The 21,886-nt window shown below is 53.1% G+C and overlaps 1 protein-coding gene across 4 annotated transcripts in view; it reads left to right on the top strand.

The window, feature by feature from the left end:
- The first annotated feature begins 4,928 nt into the window (after positions 1–4,928).
- Positions 4,929–21,886, top strand: part of Arhgap23 (Rho GTPase activating protein 23) — a 99,510-nt gene continuing 82,552 nt past the window's right edge. For 3 of the 4 annotated variants that reach the window (XM_076935879.1, XM_034504980.2, XM_076935876.1), the window contains exon 1: positions 15,881–15,994. In XM_076935879.1, the coding sequence (XP_076791994.1) occupies positions 15,932–15,994 (63 nt within the window). In that variant the 5' untranslated portion in view covers positions 15,881–15,931. Of the gene's footprint in view, positions 5,022–15,880; positions 15,995–21,886 lie in introns of those variants that run through there. The other variant, XM_076935878.1, reaches the window with a different exon arrangement.

The following is a 21,886-nucleotide window of genomic DNA, read 5'->3' as shown; positions in this document are numbered from 1 at the left end:
AGGGTATCTGATTCTTCTGGCCTCCATGGACACCAGACACAGCTGGTACATGCAGATAAAACATTCATATACATAAATCTTAAAAAATAAAATTTCTTCTAGCCAGGCATGGTGGCACATGCCTTTAATCCCAGCACTCAGGAGGCAGAGGTAAGTGGATCTCTGTGAGTTCAAGGCCAACCAGAGGTACACAGTGACTTCCTGTCTAAAAAATACCCACTCCCCCTCCCCAAAATCCAAACCGCCTAAAATCACATGTAAGGACCTGTAAAAAGGTTTAGCAGGTAAAGGTATTTGTTGCCAAGGCAACCTGAGTTCATTCCTTGGAATCTATATGGTGGACTTGGTGGACCTGGAACCTGGAGCCCACATGACTAAAGGAGAAAACTGACTTCTGAAAATTGCCCACTGACGCCTCCCCAGCACACAAGCACGCTCTCACACACAGCGTGTACAAGTCAGACCGAGAGGGAATGGAATGGGAGCTGGAATGGAAACCATGTTGGACTGGAAGCAAGCACCGGAAGGGTTCTGAGCCCTTTGGGCCAGAGGAGAACCCAGGATGTGTAAGGAGGCTAGAAACGGAGTGTGGCAAGACAGGTCTCAGGCTGGACAGGAGCTCTAGGCTGCAATCACACTGCCAACCCTGAACCCCTGACACCGGGTTGTTTTTCCCAGGTGGTCGGAGAGAGGCGGGCACGCCCTTCTCTGATGCACTTGTGGACGCCAGGGTCTACCTGTAACAATCCAGGCTGTGGTTGGCCAAACTGAACTGGGCAGTGAACCCTCAACAGGGAAGGGAATTCCGAGGCGACGTCCTACTGGACACCGAACAGGAACTTCGCCTCACCTGGTTCTGGGGCTCGGACTGGGGGCGTGGCGGCGGAGAGTCGCGGCGGGAGTGGGGGTTGGGGGGAGGGAAGGGCGACCGCGAGGTTGGGAGGGATGAAGAGTGGGCGTAGCCGAGTGAGTCTTCGAGCTTCTCCTGCCACCTAGTGGCTATTCTGAGCCAGACCACCCAGCTGCACATGGGTGAAGCTGGGATAAATATTCACAAACAGCATCTCCAGTCGTCTTTTATGGCCGGATTTCTCCTTAGCTAGTTGGGGTCCCTGGCTTGTCCCGAATTCTCTACCTGACGCGAGGGACAAAACCCCCTTCTAAGATGCAGGAAGAGCTGTGGTTTTTAGACTCAACTGGCGATACATAGTGCTGAGACTGACAATTCTACCCTGCGGTGGGTGCCACCCTCACAGCCTGCCCCCCACTTCCCGGGGGGCAATGGCCAATGACAGATGCTGGGACCCTGCCCGGCTTGGTGTCATCTTAGGGTTCGGTGTAATTCTCTAAATATGTGTTGTTCTGTTCAGGCCCTTGGGTCTCCCCCCAGCCTCCCTCCCCTCCTCCTCTGGAGGATTTGCCCTCTTGTCTCTAGAATGACAAGAGACCGCAGGCACCGGAGGCCTGCTGGGGAAGGCAAATAGGGCCTGTGAACTCCTGGGTCTCTTGTCTAGCCCTCGCCTAGGGGAGACAGCGGCTTGTACTGAGGACTTCATTGCGTCATGTTAGGGCTTCTGCCTGGGAAGCAGATGCAAGGATTTGGGGAGGGGCCAGGAAAGTGAAGAGCTTCAGGAGGGATCCAGTAGTCAAATGAAGGGGGCAGGGCTCAGGATGGGCTGTGAATCCCGAGTCAGGCGTCCAGGGAACACCTGTGTACACTCTGGTGCCTGCCACCTTCCCCGACTGACACCCACTCTACTCTCCAGGCATGGCAGCCTCATCTGCACCCGGCCAGATTGCATCATGCCAGGCTTTGTTCTCAAAGAGAGCAGGTGCAGGAGCGCAGGCTCTTCTCATTCTTTCCACTCCCTCCCAGGCCATCCTCCTTTCTCCCTTCAGGGCTCTCAACTCCCCATTAGAGGAAAGAAGGCAGAGTAGGCTATCTCACTGTGGTCCTCAAAAAAGCAACACGGGGTGGAATAACAGGATACAGACTATCAGAACTTAGTGACAAGGTCAGAAACGTTCTCTTGCTTCTAAAGCTAAAAATAACATAAGCTGAATTAATTCAACCCTTGTAGAAAGTATGAAGCGTATGTGGTTCATCTATGTGGACCTAGAGCTTCCTGCCCATAGTTTTGTATAATCTTTTCTGCAATCTTGTGAGACGGTGCCACTGTCACCTGCTTTCTGCCAGAGTGCAGGGGTGACAATACAAGACCACAGGGCCACTCAGGCAGACCTTGGACTTGAATCTTGGTCTGTTTTCCTTTAGACAGACTTGAAGCATGACCGAGAGGGTTGGAAAATTCCATGCTGACAGAACCTGAACATTTTGTTTAAAGGGCTGCTTGAAACTGGGAATAGTGACTTATGCCTACATTCCTAGCACTCAGAGCTGCAGGAGGAGGTGCCACGAGTTCAAGACCAGCCTGAGCTTCATATAGTTAAGTTTGGGGCCAGCCTGGGTTACAGAGTGAGACCTTGTGTAAAAATGTAAGAAAGCCAAAGAGGGTGGTGAAGTGCCCAGCACACTCTTCAGGAGTCAAGGGTGCCTTCTTGTCTCTTAATTTGAGCAAGAACTAATGTAAGCTACCTACTGAGAAACCTGGCTGTGCCAGCCTGGTTTCCCACTGCTCCATCCCTCTGGTGGTGCTTAGGCAGGGTGTGAAAGGACTGAGTGTGTCCAGAGGTGCACACCCACCCCACCCCTGCCACACCTCCCCCACCTCCACCCCTGCCTCCACTGCCTCCACTGGACTAGTAGGGTTGCATATAATGACCCCAAAGGCTGGGCAGAGATGGTAGATGGTACTGGTCCTTCTCTTTATAAGGACTACTTGTAAATCTTTCTATGGTGTTCAGAGTGTGTGGGGGAGGGCTGGGAGGTCGTTTGCTTATTTTCCCCACAACAGTATAGAGTTTCTCTGCGTAGTTCTCTGGAACTCACTCTGTAGACCAGGCTGGCTTCAAACTCAGAGATCCGCCTGCTTCTGCCTCCCAAGCACTGGGATTAAAGGCGTGCGCCACCGCCCCATGCCTGGCTTTGGAGTGTGTTGAGAATTTGACACTGGGCTCACACAACCAAGCTGGCATGCATGTGGCTAACAGGACTCCATTTGTCAGGGCCAAACCTGCGCAGTTAGGGATGGAGCTGGCAGGGCACTGGCCAAGCAGCGGCTACTTCAGCAGCTTGGAGATGGGTGGCTAGGCTACCCTGCTTTCATTTCCCAGCCATTTAAAGAGAACGAGAGGGAAGCCAATAGGAAAGAACACAGTCTGGCTTCTGCAACCAGAGTCCAGCTCCTCCAGGGTCTGGGAGAGGCCAGTTTGGGGAGGTGGGGGGAGGGGGCGGGGAAGCATGCTTGCTCACTGACACTCCTGTCTTTTTAGGCCAGGACAGACTTCATAGAAAGGGACAAAGGATCCATTGACCCCATAGCCTTGTGACACTACCCAAGATTGCCCTCTCTCCCCAGGCAGCCAGCAGGACCCTCGGGTAGCAGACAGGGGCTGTGAGGCCACCTAGATGGCATGGCAGTGACGCTGAGAGAGGCCACAGTCCTCTCTCAGGTGGTGAAAGTGGGGGAGTACCTGGGGGGTTGCCAGGGCTAGCCAGGAACTGGGGTGCTGCTGGTACTCTGCTGCTATCCTTGAAGCAATTCTCCCCATATCCTGCAGTATGGAAGCATGGGAGGGGCTGGAGAGTCCCACTGAAATACCAAATAAAGCAGCCGAATGCTTGCTCGGGTCTCCCTGCCCCCATAGGCCCTCCACACCCCAGCCTATAAAGCCCCCTTTGTCTGGTAGGCTGAGGTCTTAAACTCTCCATTTTAGCTTCCCACTCCCTTCTCCCTCACCCTCTGGTGCCTGACACAGAGAGGAGGACTGGGTGAGAAACGTGAGGCCAATTTCTTGTCAGCCTGGACGCCGGCTTGCCATCATTAGCTGGCTCCTGCATCTGAATGTTAGAAACTCCACTACTGCACTCAGGGCAGGCGAATGGCCTCCCTGTCCTCTCTGGACTCCACTTTGCCTTGGAGCAGAACACCCACCTCATGTATGCCTATTCATGTGATGTCTGTCTCAGTTTGGTCCTGACAAGGGATACCTTGGTTTTGGTTGCCAGGGTTGGTGGGCATTGTATTTTCAACATCTGAGGTTCAAAAACCCCTTCTTGGTAGAGGGTAAACAGGTCATCATCCGGGTAGGCACATGGCTGGGACATGGCATGTTGGGTGGGCGACAGGAATCTCTATCCATCCCTGCTCCCCACCCCCATACTCCAGCCAAAGTCCTTAGGGCATTATTTGCAGAAAGGCTGGACCTTGGCAACAAGGAACTACCCCTGTCAGCTGCCTGTTCTCACTGCCATCACCCCGTGGAGTGGCATAGTGCTTCCCTGTGTTCCACAATCCGTGGGTATGTCTGCAGGCTCTCAGTCTCTTTAAGTGGCCCATTGCCATTTAGGTCATCGGGTCAGCTCTGCCACCAAGCTTCTTGGTTCCCTTGGCCAAACTTCTGTCTGGAGCCTGTGAAAGGAGAGGTGGGGCCCTCTTGACTACCCTCAGGAAAGTGGCAAGGGTCTTCCCTTGAAGCGGAGTCTTCTCCCCACGAGAACCCAGAACAGGCAGCTGGATGTGTGAGGCCCCGGGATGCACTGTGTGTGTGGTGTGTGGTGTGTGTATGTGGTGTGTGGTGTGTTTGTGTGTGTGTGTGTGTGTGTCTCAGCCAGACTCCGCGCAGCTGGTAGCCTGTGCCTGCGGGTGCGAAGTGTGAGCTCGTGGAACGCGGCCCCCACCCGGGCTGGGGGAGACGGCGGAGCCCGCGGAGGGGCGGAGTCTGCGGCGGGGCGGAGCCCGGGGCGGGGAGGGCTGGGGCGGTGGAGTCCAGGCGCTCCTGGCGTGGCTCGCGGTCGCCCGGTGCAGCTGCCCGGCCAGAGTGCATGGAGGGGCCGCCGCCCCCTGCGCCCCTTGGGGCCGGCACGCGGAGGACGGCATAGCGGTCACAGCATGGAGCAGGTCAGCGGATGCCGGATACGGGCGCGTGTCTGAAACCCAGGGCAGCGGGCGCGGTGACCCAGCGAGGGTGGGCGAGGCGGGAGCGAGGGCCGGACCACGAGGGAGGGGTGCGGGCGCAGGAGCTCGGGGCGGGGCTGAGCTGCAGGAGAGGGATGGGGCCGAGCGACACGGAGCTGGTGCACACAGGCACACGGCGCGCTCTCGGGGCACTCCCCCATCGCTGATAACCAGGGAAGCAAGCGCAGAGGGGTGCACTCTGCACCCCTCCCTACATTCAGAAGCCTCCATCTCCAGTCGGGAAAGGAAGCCCCTAAACCTTGCTCGCTAAACCTAGGGCTGAGGGGACACGGGCTCTACAGAATGGAGGGGTGGCCATACAACTCCGTTGTCCCCCAGGTCCCCACCCTCCAGTGGGACTTCAAGATACAGCGGCCCTTCCCCCTACGTGTCAAGAGACTTCTCCCAGCCTGTCTGCCTCTTCTCCCAGTTACAGCAGCTGCAGCAACTGCTGCCACCATTTCATGACAGGGAGAAGATGGGGTGGGCTAGAAGGCTCGCCACATGCGCCCCAAATGCAGTACTGCAGCTCTGGCCAGGTGGGCGGCTGCTTGCCTCTTACCCAGGTTCCAGGCATGGGACTGGGGTGTGGGCTAGGCTCAGTGGTCAGGCAAAGGCCCCTTGCTAGAGCTGTCACTCTTCTAGGAGCTCTGCGTAACCCCCCCACCCCCGAACATGGCCACTCAGGCCAGTGAGTAGGAGGCTCAGATTTTGGCTCACAGCCCCGGCTCTAAGAGGGGCAGCAAAGGGTGGGAGTGGAGTGTCTACGATGCTCCCAACGATACTGTTTCTATGGGGTCCTTGGGTGGGGTTTGGAGTGGTAGACTTGGCTTTTCTGTCACTAGATGTGCCTGGAAATGCTGAACCTGTCCGTTTAACCATCTTGTCCCTGCTCTGGGCTCCTTTCAGCTGCTTGGCGTGGGGGGGGGGGGGTCTTGGCCTCTTACGGTCTCTCCCCTCCTAGTGAGCTCAAGTTCCCCACACTGTTACAGAGGGGGGTTCAGGCATGAGCTACCTATGATGGTGAAGAGTCAGCAGATGGTTGACCCTAAATTCTAGGAGGTTGGCAGGCATCCTGTGCTCTGGTTTTCTTTCCGGTGAGGTTTGGGGCGGGGTCATGGGTTGCTCCAGTCTTTAGGCCTGTTTGGTATCTTGGCCTTAATTTAAATGGCCATTGGCAGCTCCCCAAGCACCAGGCCTGGTAGGGGGAAGGGGACACAGCCCCTTGGTTTTTGCTCTGAGTACTGATGGAAGCCCCAGAAGGGGGTCACCAAACACTGCTGAGTTCTTTAGTATAAAATCAGTTTTATGTTTTATGAATTTTACCTCCATGGTTTTCTTAAGAAGGCTAGGGCCACCACTACTTCCTGTCTCTCGCAGCCCCACCCAAGTACTTCTCCAGGTGACCTATTTGCCCCCAGCATCTACGTGCTCTAACTCCCCAGGCCTGCAGCCACCCCCTGGGAGTGGGACAGGATGCTGGACTTCTCCTCATCTTCTCCTCATCTTCCTTTTTGGTGTCACCATGGAGCCTGGGCTTGGGTTCCCTAGTGCTGGTGTATGTGTGAACCTGGCTTTAGGCCATTGAGACTCCTGGCTTGGCTCCACGGAGTGCTGGAGGCCAGGCTGGCAGGCCTGGGATGTATGTCTCCAGGCCACCGTGAGAGCTGCCCGCTGTAGAGCGGGATGGGCTCTGTGGAAGAACAAGGCTACTCAGCCTGGAGCCTTCCAAATGTAAGCACACTCTTGTGATGGGTGTGGCGTGCTGATTCCTGGTACAGAGTGGAGGTGCCAGCCGGACATGTCCAAGACCTTGGAGTACACCCAGTGCCCTATCAGCCTCTCTGCCAATGGCTGGTGTTCAAAGCTGCCGGAAGCCTAGTTCCTAAGGGGTGTTTCCGAAACCAGAGCTGCAGCAGCTCCTATTTTAAGTTTCCCATGTGCTGAGCCCTCTTGTAAAGCAGAGAATCCTTTTATAGTGCAAGAGGCTCCCTGGTGTGTCTGCTTGGTATGTGTGGATTCTGGCATGTAGGGTTTTTCTAAAGGGGAGCCTGTCTGGAATCTCTCCCAGGGGCTAGATTTGCCAGGTTCCCCCAATCTTGTGGTCAGCCCCGCCCCCTTTCCTTCCCAGTGGACTCCCCTCTTGCCACCCAGGGCTGGCTCAGGGCCAGACAAAGGGGAGAGGGGCAGCTGCTGGGGATTTCCAGAGTGTGTGTGGGGAGGTCGGTGGGGGAGTTAGGAGCCACCCACCCCTTTCCTCCTCTCTCCTTCCCTCCCTCTCTTTCCTTTTTCCTTGTCCCCCCTCCCCTCTACTCTCTGAGTCCCTGAAAGGAAGGCAGCCTGAGAGTGGAACAGGCTCCTCCTAGGTGTGTGTTGGGGGGGGGGGGGGGCAGAATCTGGGTCTCATATAGAACTTTAGAGTCCCTAGAACAGGAAAGGTCCGGCTGGCCGGATACCCCTGAGCCCCCACTGTGCCCTACAATGGAGAGCAAGGTCAGACTTTGTCTGAGTCCTGAATCTGAACTGGGAGAACTTCTTAGATTACTTAACCTCTCTGAGCCTGTTTCCTCATTCACACAGTGGACCTAATTATATCCATTTTACAGTGTTCTCAGGGGCTTAAGTGAAATTAAATGGAAAGGCCGTCGGACGTCACCGGCACTTGGCACAGTTCAATCCCTTTCCCTCCATCCTGGTGTTCCAAAGCCCTGTCAGCAGGTACCATGACCTTTGGGAGCCACTGTTTAGCATAGTGGGTGTGTTCAGTCACTCAGTCCATGGCCCAGGAGCTTCACTGGCCTATGACATACAGTTAGGATCCTACTGTAGGGCAGAGTCCCATCCAGAGGCCTCATCTCTCTGTGCCACCTCATAAGTTTTCCTAGCAGGCAAGCAGTTCTGATGGAGCAGGTAATCACTTCCTGCTGTGTGAGCCCAGGTTCCATGTGACTACTCCCAACCCAGGAAAACTGCAGCCTCCTGCCCCAAGTCTTTGCTATCCAGGGTTGCTGGGCTAAGGTCCCCAGCTGTTTGGCAACTCCCTAATGCCTTTGGCCCCAACCTAGCCAAAGGTCTTCAGCTTCCTTCCCAAGGTGTGTTCTCTGGGATTTCTGGGAGCAGGGATCAAGGGATCTGGGGGCTGACATCTTTTTGAATGAATAATATCCCCACTGACCCCTTTAAAAATACTTTGTGATGTCCCTTGCCCTTAATCCCAGCACTCGGGAGGCAACCGCAGACTGTTCTCTGTCAGTTCGAGGTCACCCCCTAGTCTATATAGCAAGCTCCAGGCTAGCCAAGGGTACATGGTGAGACTGTCCCAAGAAATAAAACCAACCATACAAACAACCAAACAAAAGCTTGTAAGTTTGCTGAGTGGGTACGTGGGTTTGCCAGGGCCTGTGTCCCACCTCTTCACTCCTCCCTCTGCCTTTTGCCAAAGGCCTTCAAGGGGCTAAGTTTACCCGAGGCCATTGCCTCTCTTCTTGGTACCCAGCCTCACTCTTGTTTTGCTCAGGACTGTTTGCCCCTCTATTTCAGCACCATCCTAAAACATCCATTGTGGGTCCATTACCCTCCCTGAAATAAGGGTTCCTTGAGAGAGCACATCTTCTGTTTAATCAAACTGTCCCCACCCTTCCATCACATGCCACCCCATGTGCTTTGGAGATGCAAACTGGCAGGTGGGGGCCGTGGCAGTGTTTCCTTTGAGAGACTTCAGAGCATCAAAGAGCTGAAAGCCAGGGGCGGCGCCAAGACTTGCTTTCCCATCTAGCCGTGCCTTTCTTTCTTTCTCCACCAGGGGGCAGTCGTTTTCCTATATTGGAAAGACCGCTGCAGAGGCCAAGTTCACCGCCCTTTGGTCCGTCCCATAACCATTTTACAGACAGTTCCCAACATATGGTAACTTGAGAGACAGCTTCTTAATTTTTTTTTGAGACACAGTCTTGTTATGTCTCATGTAGCCCAGGCTAGCCTAGAACTCTATATACAGCTGGAGATGACCTTAAACTTCTGATCCTCCTCCCTCCACTTCCGCAGACCTGGGATTATAGATATGCACTACCATGCCCAACTTACACAGAGGGAATACAGGAGTTGATGTGTGTTAGGGGAACACTCTTCTACCAACTGAGGTACGTACTCCGCTGTTGTAGTTCAGCTTTTGAACTCTGACCCTATCCTGGGGTGATGTTATATGATCCTGTCATCTATGGCAGTGGGGTACAATTTGAAGCCCTCAACCTAGGGAGAATCGATCTGGAATCTGCGCTGTTTGACTCAATCAGGGTATTCTGCAGGATGGGCCTGGAATGAGCTATGTAGACCAGGCTAGCCTGGAGCAAGCAATGTAGACATGATGGCTCAGAACTCACAGAGATCAGACAGCTTCTGCCTCCCAAGTGCTGGGATTTGACACAGAATTTAGGCTTTGTTGAAAGTGAAGTTGCAGCTGAGTGGGATGTTTTCCTAACAGCTCCAGGGTTCTCCAAGCCTGTCACTGAATGGGAGCCTCCCTCCCTCTCTCACTCACAGCCAGAGAGAGAAGGCCTTACTGATTCATGTTAAAGGGTAAAGTGGAAGTTCAGAGAATGTGCCAGTCCTCTAAGCCAGACGGCTGCCTGATGAGAGGGCATCTCATCTCAGGGCTCCCTGCCAACACAGGCCCAACCCCAACCCCAGGAGTCAGCACTATGGCCAGCCCTGAGCTGTCCTCCTGGTCTCTGTGCAGCTCTGAACTGCTTTTCCTCCATCCGCTCAGTCTCCACCTGTGTGCCTTCAGTCTTTCCCAGGCCTCTGTTTTCAAATGCTTGGTTTATTTTTTTAATTATATTGTATATGAGTGGGTGTTTTGCCTGCATATGGCACTATGTGTGTGCATGGTGCCAGTGGACACCAGAAGAGGCCATTCAGTCTCCAGGAGCTGGAGTTACAGATGGTTGTGAGTCACCACATGGATGCTGGGAATTGAACTCAGGACCTCTGGAAGAGCAGCCAGTGCTCTAACCACTGAGCCATCTCCCCAGCCTTCCAACGTTGTCGCTTTCTTAACAAAAACATTTGTTGATTGATTTGTGTGTGTGTGTGTATTTGTGCACACGGGCATGTATATCTGCCTCTGTGTGCGTATGGAAGTCAAAAGACAAGTTTGCTGGGTAGTAGTGGCGCACGACTTTAATCCCAGCACTTGGGAGGCAGAGGCAGGCGGATTTCTGAGTTCGAGGCCAGCCTGGTCTACAGAGTGAGTTCCAGGACAGCCAGGGCTACACAGAGAAACCCTGTCTCGAAAAACCAAAAAACAAAAAAAACAAAAAACAAAAAAACAAAACAAAACAAAACAAAAAACCCAAACAAGCAAAAGACAAGTTTGCTCTTGATTTTCGCCGTAAGAATTCTGTAGATTAAACTCGGGCATTAGCTTTGGTGGCAAGTGACTTAACCAGTTGCACCATTTTGCTTGGTCCTATATTTAAAACCACAACAACACTGTTTTAAAGATATATTTATTACATGCATATGGGTGTTTTGTCTGCACGCCTGTCTGTGTACTCTTTTTTTTTTTTTTTTTTTTTTTTTTTTTTTTTTTTTTGGTTTTTCAAGACAGGGTTTCTCTGTGTAGCCCTGGCTGTCCTGGAACTCACTCTGTAGACCAGGCTGGCCTCGAACTCAGAAATCCGCCTGCCTCTGCCTCCCAAGTGCTGGGATTAAAGGCGTGTGCCACCACTGCCCGGCGTCTGTGCACTCATTACATATGTGCCTGGTCCCTGTGGAGATCAGAAAAGTACGTCAGATCCCCTTGAACTGTACTTGTAATGGGTGTAAGCTGCCATGGGTGCTTGGAACTGAACCTGGATCCTCTGTAAGAGCTGCTGACACATCTCTCCAGCCACCCTTAAAATACATGTTCTAAAGATTTGTTTATTTACTTATTGAGATAGGGTCTCACTGTGTAGCCCTGGCTGACCTGGAACTCCATCTGTAGATCAGACTGGCTTCAAACTCACAGAGATTCCCCCTGCCTCTGCCTCCTGAGTGCTGAGATTTAAAGCGTACACCATTGTACCTGCTGTTTATTTTCATTTTCAGTGGGTGAACGTTTTCCTGAAGCAGCAGATGCTTTTTAACCGTCCAGCCATCTCTCCAGCCCCTCCCCCTCAACTTTTTTTTTTTTTTTTTTTTGAGGCAGGATCTCATTATGTAGCCCAGGCTATGCTCAGACTTGCTGCCTAGACTACTATGACTTCTGACTTGTGATCCTCCTGCCTCAGCTTCCCAAGTGCTGAGATCACAGGCCTGGCTCAGGATTCCTGTCTCCATGCCTTCTCATGTACCTGTTGTCATTTGAGCCATCTCATCTTCCCACTCAAACAGCTGCCTGCCATGCCCAAGGCACACTTGGATTGTCAAGTAGCCTGCCCTGCTCCCCACCCCACCCTATCACCTCCCTGCTCAGCTTCACCCTCTCCTTGCAGCTCTGCCTGTCTGCACAGTTTGACCTCCATTGGCTCCCAGTAACTTACAAAGAATTGTCTCTGACCCACAGGATGCCACTTTCCTGTATTTCTCTTCTGTCTGTCCCTAAAGGCTGGTGTTCCTGCAGGTACTGTCCTGCACTGTCACCTCATTCCTTTTTCTCTCTAGGGACTCTTGAGCTGCTTCCCTGTCTCGCTAGACTTCCACAGTCAAGACTCTAACTCAAGCCTGCCTTCCAGAGAGGGACCAGACCCAGGGTTTAAGCAGCCAGTAAATATTCCACCAAGAGTGGGTTAAGTATATAGACTCTGGAGCCCAAATGCCTGGGTTCAAATCCTGTGTGGGTTAGCATAAGATACTTACTTAGATGTCAGGGCATGGCTATAATCTGATATTATACTTGAGAAGCTTTAGCAAGTGGATTGTGAGTTCAAGGGTAGCATCGGCTATCTTAATGAGCTCCAGGGCGCACTAAGCTTATCGGCTGAGGACCTGTCTGAAAACTAAAAAGCAAAGGCAAAGTAAAGGGATTGCAAAAGGATTCTGGGGAGGTGACTCAGTTAAGTGCTTGCCACGCACATGTGGGGTCGTGAATTCAGATCCCCAGTGCTCATGGGATCTCGGTACAGCTGGGCGCAGCAGCTTACATCTGTAATCCAAGTGCTAGGGGAATACAGGCGGGAGGGTCTCCAGGGTTCTGGGTTCAGTGAGAGACCCTGCCTCAGGAAACACGCATGCACACACACAGACACAGTATACACACTCACCACCCACAAAACAAACAAAAAAAAAATCACCAATGTATGTATGTATGTACTTATTTATTTATTTATTTTTGGTTTTTCGAGACAGGGTTTCTCTGTGTAGCCTTGGCTGTCCTGGAACTCACTCGGTAGACCAGGCTGGCCTCGAACTCAGAAATCCGCCTGCCTCTGCCTCCCAAGTGCTGGGATTAAAGGCGTGCGCCACCACCGCCCGGCTCACCAATGTATTTAAGTTGGTTGAACCCTAGTTTCCTTATTCACCAAACAAAACAGTAAGTGCTCTACACGGCAAGGCCTTCCTAAGTGCTAACTAAAGCATTGACTCAGGATTTGGTGCCTGGTCTGGTCACTCTCCTGAGAACATCCCCCGAAATGGTCTACTAGTCTAAGCCTTTAAGTTGTTCTAGAATCTTCCGTCTCCCTCCCCCTTCACCTAGTAGGTTACCAAATCCCAAAGCCTCTGATATTTGTTGCTCTCTGCCCCTTATTCTGCTAAATCCCAACCCCATCCCTAACCTCCGTTCTTACCTTCTTCAGTTCCTGTCTTCACTGTGTGCCAGAGAGAACACAGTACACTGTTACCTCAAGTTTCTGCCAGGCCAGGCCAAAACCTAAGTGCCTGAGCCCAGTCTCTCACATCCTCCTGTTTCCTTCCTCATCCCTCCACACTTCCTGCCCACACACCACCGGAGCCCTCCCGGCCAGCCTTTGTCCATGGGGAACCTTCTCCCCAGCCTGCCTCTCTCTCCATTCTCCTCATCCAGGTCAGTTCAGTCTCAAAACCCCACAGAGCTGGGGGCAGCTCACCGTGGAATCATGGTTAAGGATGACCAAGCCACTGAAGGGAAGGAGCAGGGCCCAATCTCTACAGTATCCCCAGTGCCACCTGCCACAGCCTTGCAGGTCCCTTGCCCCCTGGGGTAGGACTGAGTCAACAGAGGTGGTAACTGGGCTGGTGGAGGGGTTTAGATAGATGAGTATAAAGAGGATTCCCAGGAAAACCATCATCCACTCAGTGGGAGCACCCTTGTCCCAAACCCCACAGGACATACAAGGAAGAAAATGGCTCTTGGGGCAGATGGAAGAACGTGCAGTCAGGAGCTGGTTAGCTGGAATAGATGGGGTTGGGGGGTGTATCAGGGGAAGAAGGTCAGAGGAGATGGATAGGAATGACCGGTGTGTGTGGGGGGGTGCAGGACAAGGTGCAGGAAGAGGTAGGAGTGGCCGCAGGGTGGAGAGTACCCTTTCTGGGAAGTGGGAGGGGTGGAGGAGGTTCGTGCATGCATTGTGGAGGGAGGAATCGGCTGCCGGTCAGCGTGAGCTCACTTCCTCTTACTGCCTCCTGTAGGGTCTGAGGGCATCAGGCTCTGGAAAAAGTGAGCCAGGGGCACCCCAGGGGCCACCACCCTCCTCCCTGCCCCCACAGTCTCAGCTCAAATCAGCTCTCTTTGTAGAGACAGTCCTTTGTTCTGGGAGGAGAGGACCCTGTGCCAGGGCAGCAACTATGCCTTGGAACTCTGGAGCTACAGGCAGAGGACAGGAACTGGTGCCTGTGTTGAGATGGAGAAGATCCAGGCATTGTAACGATTACAGTTAGGTGGTAGGAGGAACTTCTTAGTAGAGGGGTAATTCTGGCTTCAGATCTTGGGATGAAAGAAGTTAGAGAAGTCTTTCTAAGAGAATCCTTTTAAGTGCAAGAGACTCAGAATAAGGCATACAGTGTGAGCTTGGCAGTGAGCCTTCAGGCTCTCAGGAGTAGGGGTGACCTGACTGATGATGTCCCCTTCCCACGGCCTGTACTCCTGAGCCTGAACAAGGCCTGGGGACTTGGGTCGGTCCTGATGGTGGTGTTAAAACAAGCATCCTTATGTGTTCTTCTGGCTCACGGGGCTAGCCTTTATGCTTTGCCTGCCTCCTCTGAAAAGTCAATCACTATTTCTTGAGGGTATCTGCTTCTTCCCCATCTCATAATCTGGGGCAAGGAATAAGAAAGTCTTTAAAACTGCAAGAAGGAGCCAGGTGTGGTGGCTCATGATTATTGTCCCAATAGTCAGGAAACTGAGGCAGAGGGATGAGGCTCAAGGTCACTCTGCAGCGCCCTGTCTCAAAAACATCAAACCAGGGCATGCCAAAGAAAATCCCAAACTTCATCCCTTTAACCTCAGCACTAGGGAGACAGAGGCAGGTGGGTTTCTGTGAGTTGGAAGTCAGCTCCATTTACATAGTGAGTTCCAGGCCAACCAAGTCTACATATTCTATAAAAGAAGAAAGACCCCAAACAAACAAACAATCCTGTAAAAGGTTTAGGAAGAAATCAACATTGGATGGAGAAAAAGGAAGAACGAGAGTTAGATAACAAAAAGAACTTCCCAGCTCCATGAAGGACTGGGGGGGGGGGGGTGAGCCAGGAGAACAGGGCTGGGTGCTTTCTGTTGGAGGACTGTGAAGTGAGTGTCAGGCTCGGCCAGAATGTCTCTTTAGGACTAGCTCCCAGTGAAGCAGGAAGGCTGGTGAGGGGTGGGGGGTGTTTCTTCCTAACGCTGTCTTAGTGGAACAGATCTTTGCAGAACCAGAGGTCTGAGGTCTGAACCATAGTCCTCACTGTGACAGGCACTGAAAGTCTGCAGTTTCTGTCAGACCTTCCTTCTAACCTTCACTCGGCTGCCACTGTGGGATCCTGCCCAAGATTCTTCCTGGGAGGGGTCTTTTCTAGATGGGGCACACCCCAAACCATATCTATTGTACCTCAAGTTTCATGACTTTCTAAGGTCAATGGTTCTCTACCTTCCTGAGGCTTCAATCCTCTAATACAGTTCTTCACGTTGTGCTTAACTCCAACCATAAAGTTATTTTCGTTGCTACTCCCCCCCCCCACTTTTGAGACATGGTTTCTCTCTGTAACAGCCCTGGCTGGCTTGGAACTCTGTAGACCAGGCTGGCCTCAAACACAGAGATCTGTCTGCCTCTGCCTCACAAGTGCTGGGATTAAAAGTATGTTCCACCACTGCCCGGCTTAGTTGCTACTTGATAACTGTAATTTTGCTACTGTTATGAATCGTAGTGTAAATATCATAGTGTAAACCCCTGAGAAAGGGTCGTTCGATCCCCAAAAGGTTGAAAACCGGTGTTCCACAGTACTTCCACCAAGCTTTGTCCATTTTTTCCCTGTCTAAAATGAGGTCACGATTGACCTCACAGGCTTTCTGGACCTCTGGGTCCGTTTCTGTCCATTTCTGGCTGCCTTTCCCTGTGCTATTTACTGGGTTCGGTGCCCTCATCCTCTTTCGTGCTCACCGATCAACTTCTATCTGGGCAGGTCCCTTGGAGGTCCTCTCCCGAAGCTTCCCCTGAGAACTTATCTCTGGGTCAGGCTCGGTTCTGACCCATGGCTCCATGGTCCGCGTCGACCCCTGTCTCCATTCCCTTTACTTTTCTGTGGCGAGCGTGGGGAGCGCCCGGTCTGGAGTTTGGCTTCTACGGGCGGGGCGGGCCTGGGGGCGGAGCTATGAGAGCACGCCCCCTTCGGCCCCGCCTCTCTGTTCCCAGTCCCCGCCCCCTGGGCTCTAGCCCGTGCCCCCAACAGTGCCCTGGCCGCAGAGCCTCCACTGCGGCCCGATGAATGGAGTCGCTTTCTGCCTGGTCGGGATCCCGCCGCGTCCGGAACCCCGGCCTCCCCAGGTGAGGGCTGACCAGGGCCTGGGTCAGCTGGGCGGGACCTGGGACAACGTCCGGGCTGGGGTCACTGCGCCCCCGTCGGTGGGCACTGCTGTGTGAGCTTGGTGTCCCGCTGGAAGAACAGCTGCGCTAGGCAAGGGCTTGGAGGGAGGCGCCGCGCAGGGGCCCCGACGGGCCCGGGGCTACCGAGCCCGGGGCCACACAGCTGGTGGTGGTGCCAGGCCCTGGGCGGCCAGGCAGCGGGGGTGGGAGGCCCGCGCGCCTTTTGTCCAGGATTTTCAGGCGGGGCGCCCGCCGCCGTTTCCTCTGCCCAAGTTTTCGTTTTCCGTTGGCGAGGCCCCCGCACAGCTGGAGCCACAGGGAGTGGGGGAGGGGTCCCGGGGCGGGACGTCCTTGGCTCCGGGTGGAGCTGCGTTGTAGGCTTCAGGGCTCGGGACTGGGACCCCAGCCCTGTCCGGCGCTCGTCTCTGTCCGCTTCGGCTGTGGGTGGGTCTGGGAGTGGGGTGCCAGGGGCATTACTCAGCGCTGGGCTGCTCTGCTTGGGTTCTTTCATCTGCCAGCTGCTGAGGCTGGGAGGGGCCTTCACCTTCCCAACAGGGTCAGTCCCCTGCCTTGGAGTCTAGCTGCCGGTGCTGTTTAAGCCCCCACTCCCACCCCCACCCCCCACTCCCCAGCTCACAGTGGCAGAGTAAGCTGAAGGGCTGAAAAGTGTCTGGCCAATAGTTTTCCTGAGTTTGGAAAAGACGTTCCCTGGGGTCCAGTTTGAGGATCAAGACCAGGACTGAGCCACTCCCTCTTTTGAGTCTCCAACAGGCTTCTGCCCTCAGGGTGTTGGTCCAGCGGGCATGTACTTTGTAAACTCTTTAGGAGACTCTGGTGTCTGAACTGAATGTATTAAGTTCTCCCTCAGTCGGCTTCTTTCCCCCTCCCTCCAGTCAAAGTGTGTTTCCTAATTATAAACTTGAAATTCAGGATGGACAGGGGTTAGGAGTGGAGGTCATTAAGCTTGAGTCCTTCGGATTCTCCCCCCAACCAAGAGCATACTTCATCTCTGTCCCCTTACTGCCTCCACCCATACCCCCCTGGGCTTCTGGTGGGTGGCCTTTGATCCCACGTGGTTCTCCCCTCTGCCAAGGCAACAACCCCATTTTCAAAATGGTCAAAGCTGACAGCAGGAGATTTGAATCTCTACTGCAAAACTAGTCATTTGGCCTGCAGACTTGGCCCAAGGGCCCCCCAGCCCTGGTGGCTTCCTCCAGTTACCCACATGTGGTTGGATCCACCCCCAGTTGGCTGGGAACTCTGAGAGTTCCAGTACCTATCTCAGTGGATCGGCTCGGCTCCATGCAGTGCCAGATTGGAGGGTCTCAAAGTGTGTGAGGTGGTTTTGTGTGTGTGTGTGTTTTGGGTTTTTTTGTTTTTTATTTTTTTTTTTTCTCCAAGACAGGGTTTCTTTCTCTGTGTAGCCCTGGCTGTCCTGGAATTCACTCTGTAGACCAGGCTTGCTTCCAACTCAAGAGATTCACCTGCCTCTGCCTCCCAAGTGCTGGGATTAAAGGTGTACACCACCATGCCTGGCCTGTTTACAGATAGTGCCTATTTCATAGATAGGGTCTGACCTAAAGGTATGGTGATATTGTTGGGCCGGAACCTGAGTTCTGGTGTTCGTTAGGGCAAGAAATAAAGTCGGGGGAGGGGAGCACTGGAGAGATGGCTCAGCAGTTGAGAGCACTGACTGCTCTTCCAAGAAGACCTGGGTTCAATTTCCAGCACCCACATGGCAGCTCACAACCATCTATAACTACAGGACCCATCACCCTCACACAGACACATTCAGGCAAAGCATCAGTGCACATAAAATAAAAATAAATATTATAAAAAGGAAGTTTTGGGGGAATGTTTTTAAGAAGACAGTTTGAGTTCTGCTGGGGTGGGGGCAGGGTGCGTGGTTCCCAGATGCGGCTGAGGGCACTGGACCTGGGGAACAAGCCTTTCATGTGGGAAATATGGATGAGGCCTTCTCCATCTTCTCTTGGGGCAACCCTGAACTCATGGTGAAAGGATGCAGTGGTGTTTGTTGGCAGAGTTTGGAGTGGGGGTGAGGGAGGGTGAGGCAGAACAAAGCAGGGCAGTGTGGGAGTGGGCAGTGGGTTGCTTCATCCCTCATTGCAAGGATACTTTGAAACTTCTTGTGTAAAGTTAAAAGACAGACTACAGCTGGGTGTGGTGGTGCCTTTAATCCCAGCAGAAGCAGAGGCACTGGCAGGCAGAGGTCTGAGTTCTAGGCCAACCTGGTCTACATAGGGAGTTTCAGGACAGTCAGGGCTACAGACAGAGAAAACCTGTTGATGATGAGGATGAGGATGAGGATGAGGATGAGGAAGAGAAGGAGGAGGAGGAAGAGGAGGAGGATAAATATAAAAGACAGACGACAGAGCTGGTGACTGAACTAAGTGGTGGGGTGAAGGATTAGGGCTGGCTATTGAGGAGAATCTTCCAGGGGCAGGTTTGTGAGGTGCAGCACCCCAGAGCAGTGTATTGCATGGGACAGGGATCCTGCCTCCAGTAGGTGGAGTCCTGTGATGCCGGATTCCAATGCAGATCTCTAGAGAGATCCAGCGAGCATGAAACATATTCAAATGAGCATATACATTAGTGCTAGAGGTTTTTTTTTTTTTTTAATTGAGATAGAATTATTCACTATGTAGTCCAGGCTGACGTTGTCTGTCTCAGCCTCCTTGTGATATAGCTAAGGTCTGATAGCAGTTCCTCTGGGGCAGGATCTGTCATTCTTTTATTTGTCAGAGTATCCCCTCAAGGTGGGCACTGTCTTTCATCATCCCATTTTACAGTTGAGGACACTGAGGCATAGTGAGCTAATAGTAAAGAACAAAGCAGGGAAGGAAGGGGACACCGGGTTCTAGAGTTGACTGGCCCTCACAGTCCAGCTGCTGCCACACCCCCTTGAGTCTGTGCCCATTTAGGAGAATCCAAGTCAAACCATCCTCCTGCTGTTTGGAACTTGGTTGCTTGTTTTGTAGGTCGTCAGGGTGGCACAGGGTTTCACAGCCTCAGGTATCCCTCAGTGTTTGTGGGTAGGGCATCATTCCATGGTCTTCAGCCTCCCTCCCCCACCCCCAGGCTGACCACAGCCCTCCAGCCTGTGGTAGTCCCTTGGCGTTCTCTGTCCAGTGGTGCAGCAGCCCTGCTTTGCTGGCTGCAGCGGTTCAAAGGTGAGGATTGGCTCTGTCAGGGATTTAGACAAAGCCTGGTTTTAATTATCCTGCCCTGCCACCCGACTCTGTCATGAATAGGGCCTGTGGGAGCTGGCACTGCCTCTCCCCATGCTCACCCCCCGCCCTTCAAACAGCCTGACTTTAGATCTAGGCCCCTGTTTCTCGTGAAATTGTGCCAGCATGTCAGCAGGGCAGTGCCAGGCTGTGCCGGGAGAACATCTCTACCATCTCAGGGCGACATCAGGCCCAGATGGCCTTGGCTTTGGATATGGTCGAGTTTAAGCCCTTTGGGAGGGGGCATGTTCATGACCTGTCAGAGTGGTCAAAATGAAAGGGCCCATCTTGTTCGGCTTCTCACACTACAGGGGGAAAGGATGCTGGAATGTACCATGCTTCTCAGCCTGGGAGTGGCAGGTGAGGACTTGGGTCCTCTGAGGTCCAGGCTCCCAGGATTCTGTCCATGGCACTGTTTCCCCCACACCCAACCAGTGCTAGTCTCTGAGACTGGGTCCTGGGGGTGTGGCAGAGATGAGTGGACAATGTGTCCTGTTCATCTGTGTCCCCAGCTCCCGGCACGGTGCCTGGCACAGGGCAGCCCTCCATAAATGTTTGCAGAGTGTAAGCCAGAAGCCTCCCCCACTGGTATCCCCGGGTGACCTGGGCCTAGCTCTCTCCTGGGCACTGGGATGGGGGACTTGTCAGTCTCCCTGTCAGACTTGAGTTAGTAGAAGGTGAGAAGATCATATGAAATACGCTCACGGTGGGTGCTCTATGCTGGGCAGGTGTGTTATTGCATCCCAGCTGACACGAAGAGATTCCATGGCTTCCTAAGGTCACACAGTGAGAGGCAAAGCCAAGGTTCTGAGCATGCTCTTAACCTCATTCCAACTGCCTAAAGTGTCATGTCTGTCTTGTTACCCACACATTCTGGCACGCAGCCAGCACCTAGAGCATGTTTGTTGACTGACTGACTGACTGACTAACTGGATTCATAAATGGTGAGACGATGTATGACAACCACAGGATCCTGCACCCATCCTCTGCATGTAGGCGGGGTTAGGGTCTTGGGAAGACAGCCTGGGAGTATGGCTGTGCTGTCCACATAGTGTGCTAGAGCCAAACCTAGGGAAGAAGGGAAAAGTCTCTGAGGGCTTCCTGTCACCACTGCCTTCCAAGACTACCAGGTGCCACTGCTCCTAAAGTTCCTGGCTTCTCCTCTTTCACTGGGCTTTTCATTTCCCAGAGTTCTGAGGCAAGGCTGTGGGCTGAATCCAAGGCCAGCATCCCATCCCAGTCCTGAGGTGCTTAGCTCAGGCGGCCTTAGTTTAGGATTGATATCCTACACTGGCTTGGCACTCTACTACCTGGCTCTTTGTCCAGCTCTTCTTGTCGGCCCTCCTCCCCCTGCCTCTGCCTCATATGCTGGGATTAAAGGCATGCACCACCAGCCCCGACTGAGGACTGAAGTTTGAGTCTGGAGCCTTGTCCATTTGAAACGAGTGTTTTGGCACTACCTACATGCCTGGCCTGTGTTTACTTTTATTTTTTCTTTTAATTTACTTTATTATTTTATGTGCATGGGTGTCTTGTCTGCATCTGTGTCTGGACCACATGTGTGCTTGGTGCCTGTGGAGGCCAGAAGAGGGCCCCTGATCCTCTGGACTGGGGTTGGGGATGTTTGTGAGCCACTATGTGGCTACCTAGGCTGGGAATCAAACCTAGGTCCTCTGGGAGGGTAGTTGGCATTCATAACCACCAAGCCATCTCTCCAGCCCCTTTACTTTTTATTTTAAGACAGGATCTTGCTAAGTTAAAGAGGCTGGCCTTGAATTCACTCTGTAGCTGGGTCAGGCCTTAAATGTCCACCTTTGTGTGTCAGTCCTGGGATTACAGGCCTCTCATCCAGCTGCACAGTTATCAGTTATTCATCTCTCAAGCAACAGGTGTTGGGTTTCCAGCCCACATCTGTTCTAAACCTTGGGCCCAGGGACATCTCCAGCTTCCTTTGACTCTTACATACCTGGGCTGTTGGGTCACCCTTTCTGTTTTTTTTTTTTTTTTTTTCCTGGTCTGAATTAGCATTAGTCAGTCAGCCCCCCTCCCCACCCCCACCCCCAGGCTACAACTTCATCTGCTCTTAGGAACCTGCAAACCGTGAGATATTTGACATTCTACCTTCTGACCCAGCAGATGGGCCCTGGGAGATGAGGGCCTGGGGCCTGGGCCTGGTATGTCCCTCAGGCCCTTGGGAGTCTGGAGCACCTGATGGTGGCGTGTGTGGTGGGTTGGGCCTTCTCCTGTCAGCTCTTGTCTAACTCTACTCCATTGCTACCGTGTAGCTTTGGACACAGCCTCCAGTTTTTCTTTCATGTGGACTTGAGGCTTGAAGCTTACGCATGGTAGTCAAGCACTCTGTGACTGAGCTATGTCTTAGCCCTTGGCCCTTATTTTTGAAACCTCAGATACAATCCCTCAGCCTTCCTGAGAGGCCTGAGCGAGGGGAGTCAGGCCAGTCTCTATTGGCAGCCATTGTTAGACAAGTGACAATCAATGGGTGGAAGTGAGCACACAGGCCTTGTTGGAGCTGTGACTCCAGCACACCTGGCTCAGTTGCCCCCACTAGCCGGGGGTGGCAGCTCACATCTTCCATAACCCGAAA

The sequence above is a fragment of the Arvicanthis niloticus genome, chromosome 6 (genome assembly GCF_011762505.2).
Source record: "Arvicanthis niloticus isolate mArvNil1 chromosome 6, mArvNil1.pat.X, whole genome shotgun sequence".
Taxonomy (NCBI): Eukaryota; Metazoa; Chordata; class Mammalia; order Rodentia; family Muridae; genus Arvicanthis; species Arvicanthis niloticus.
Note: the sequence above shows the minus strand (reverse complement) of the source record. Positions and strands in the feature narration are given on the sequence as shown.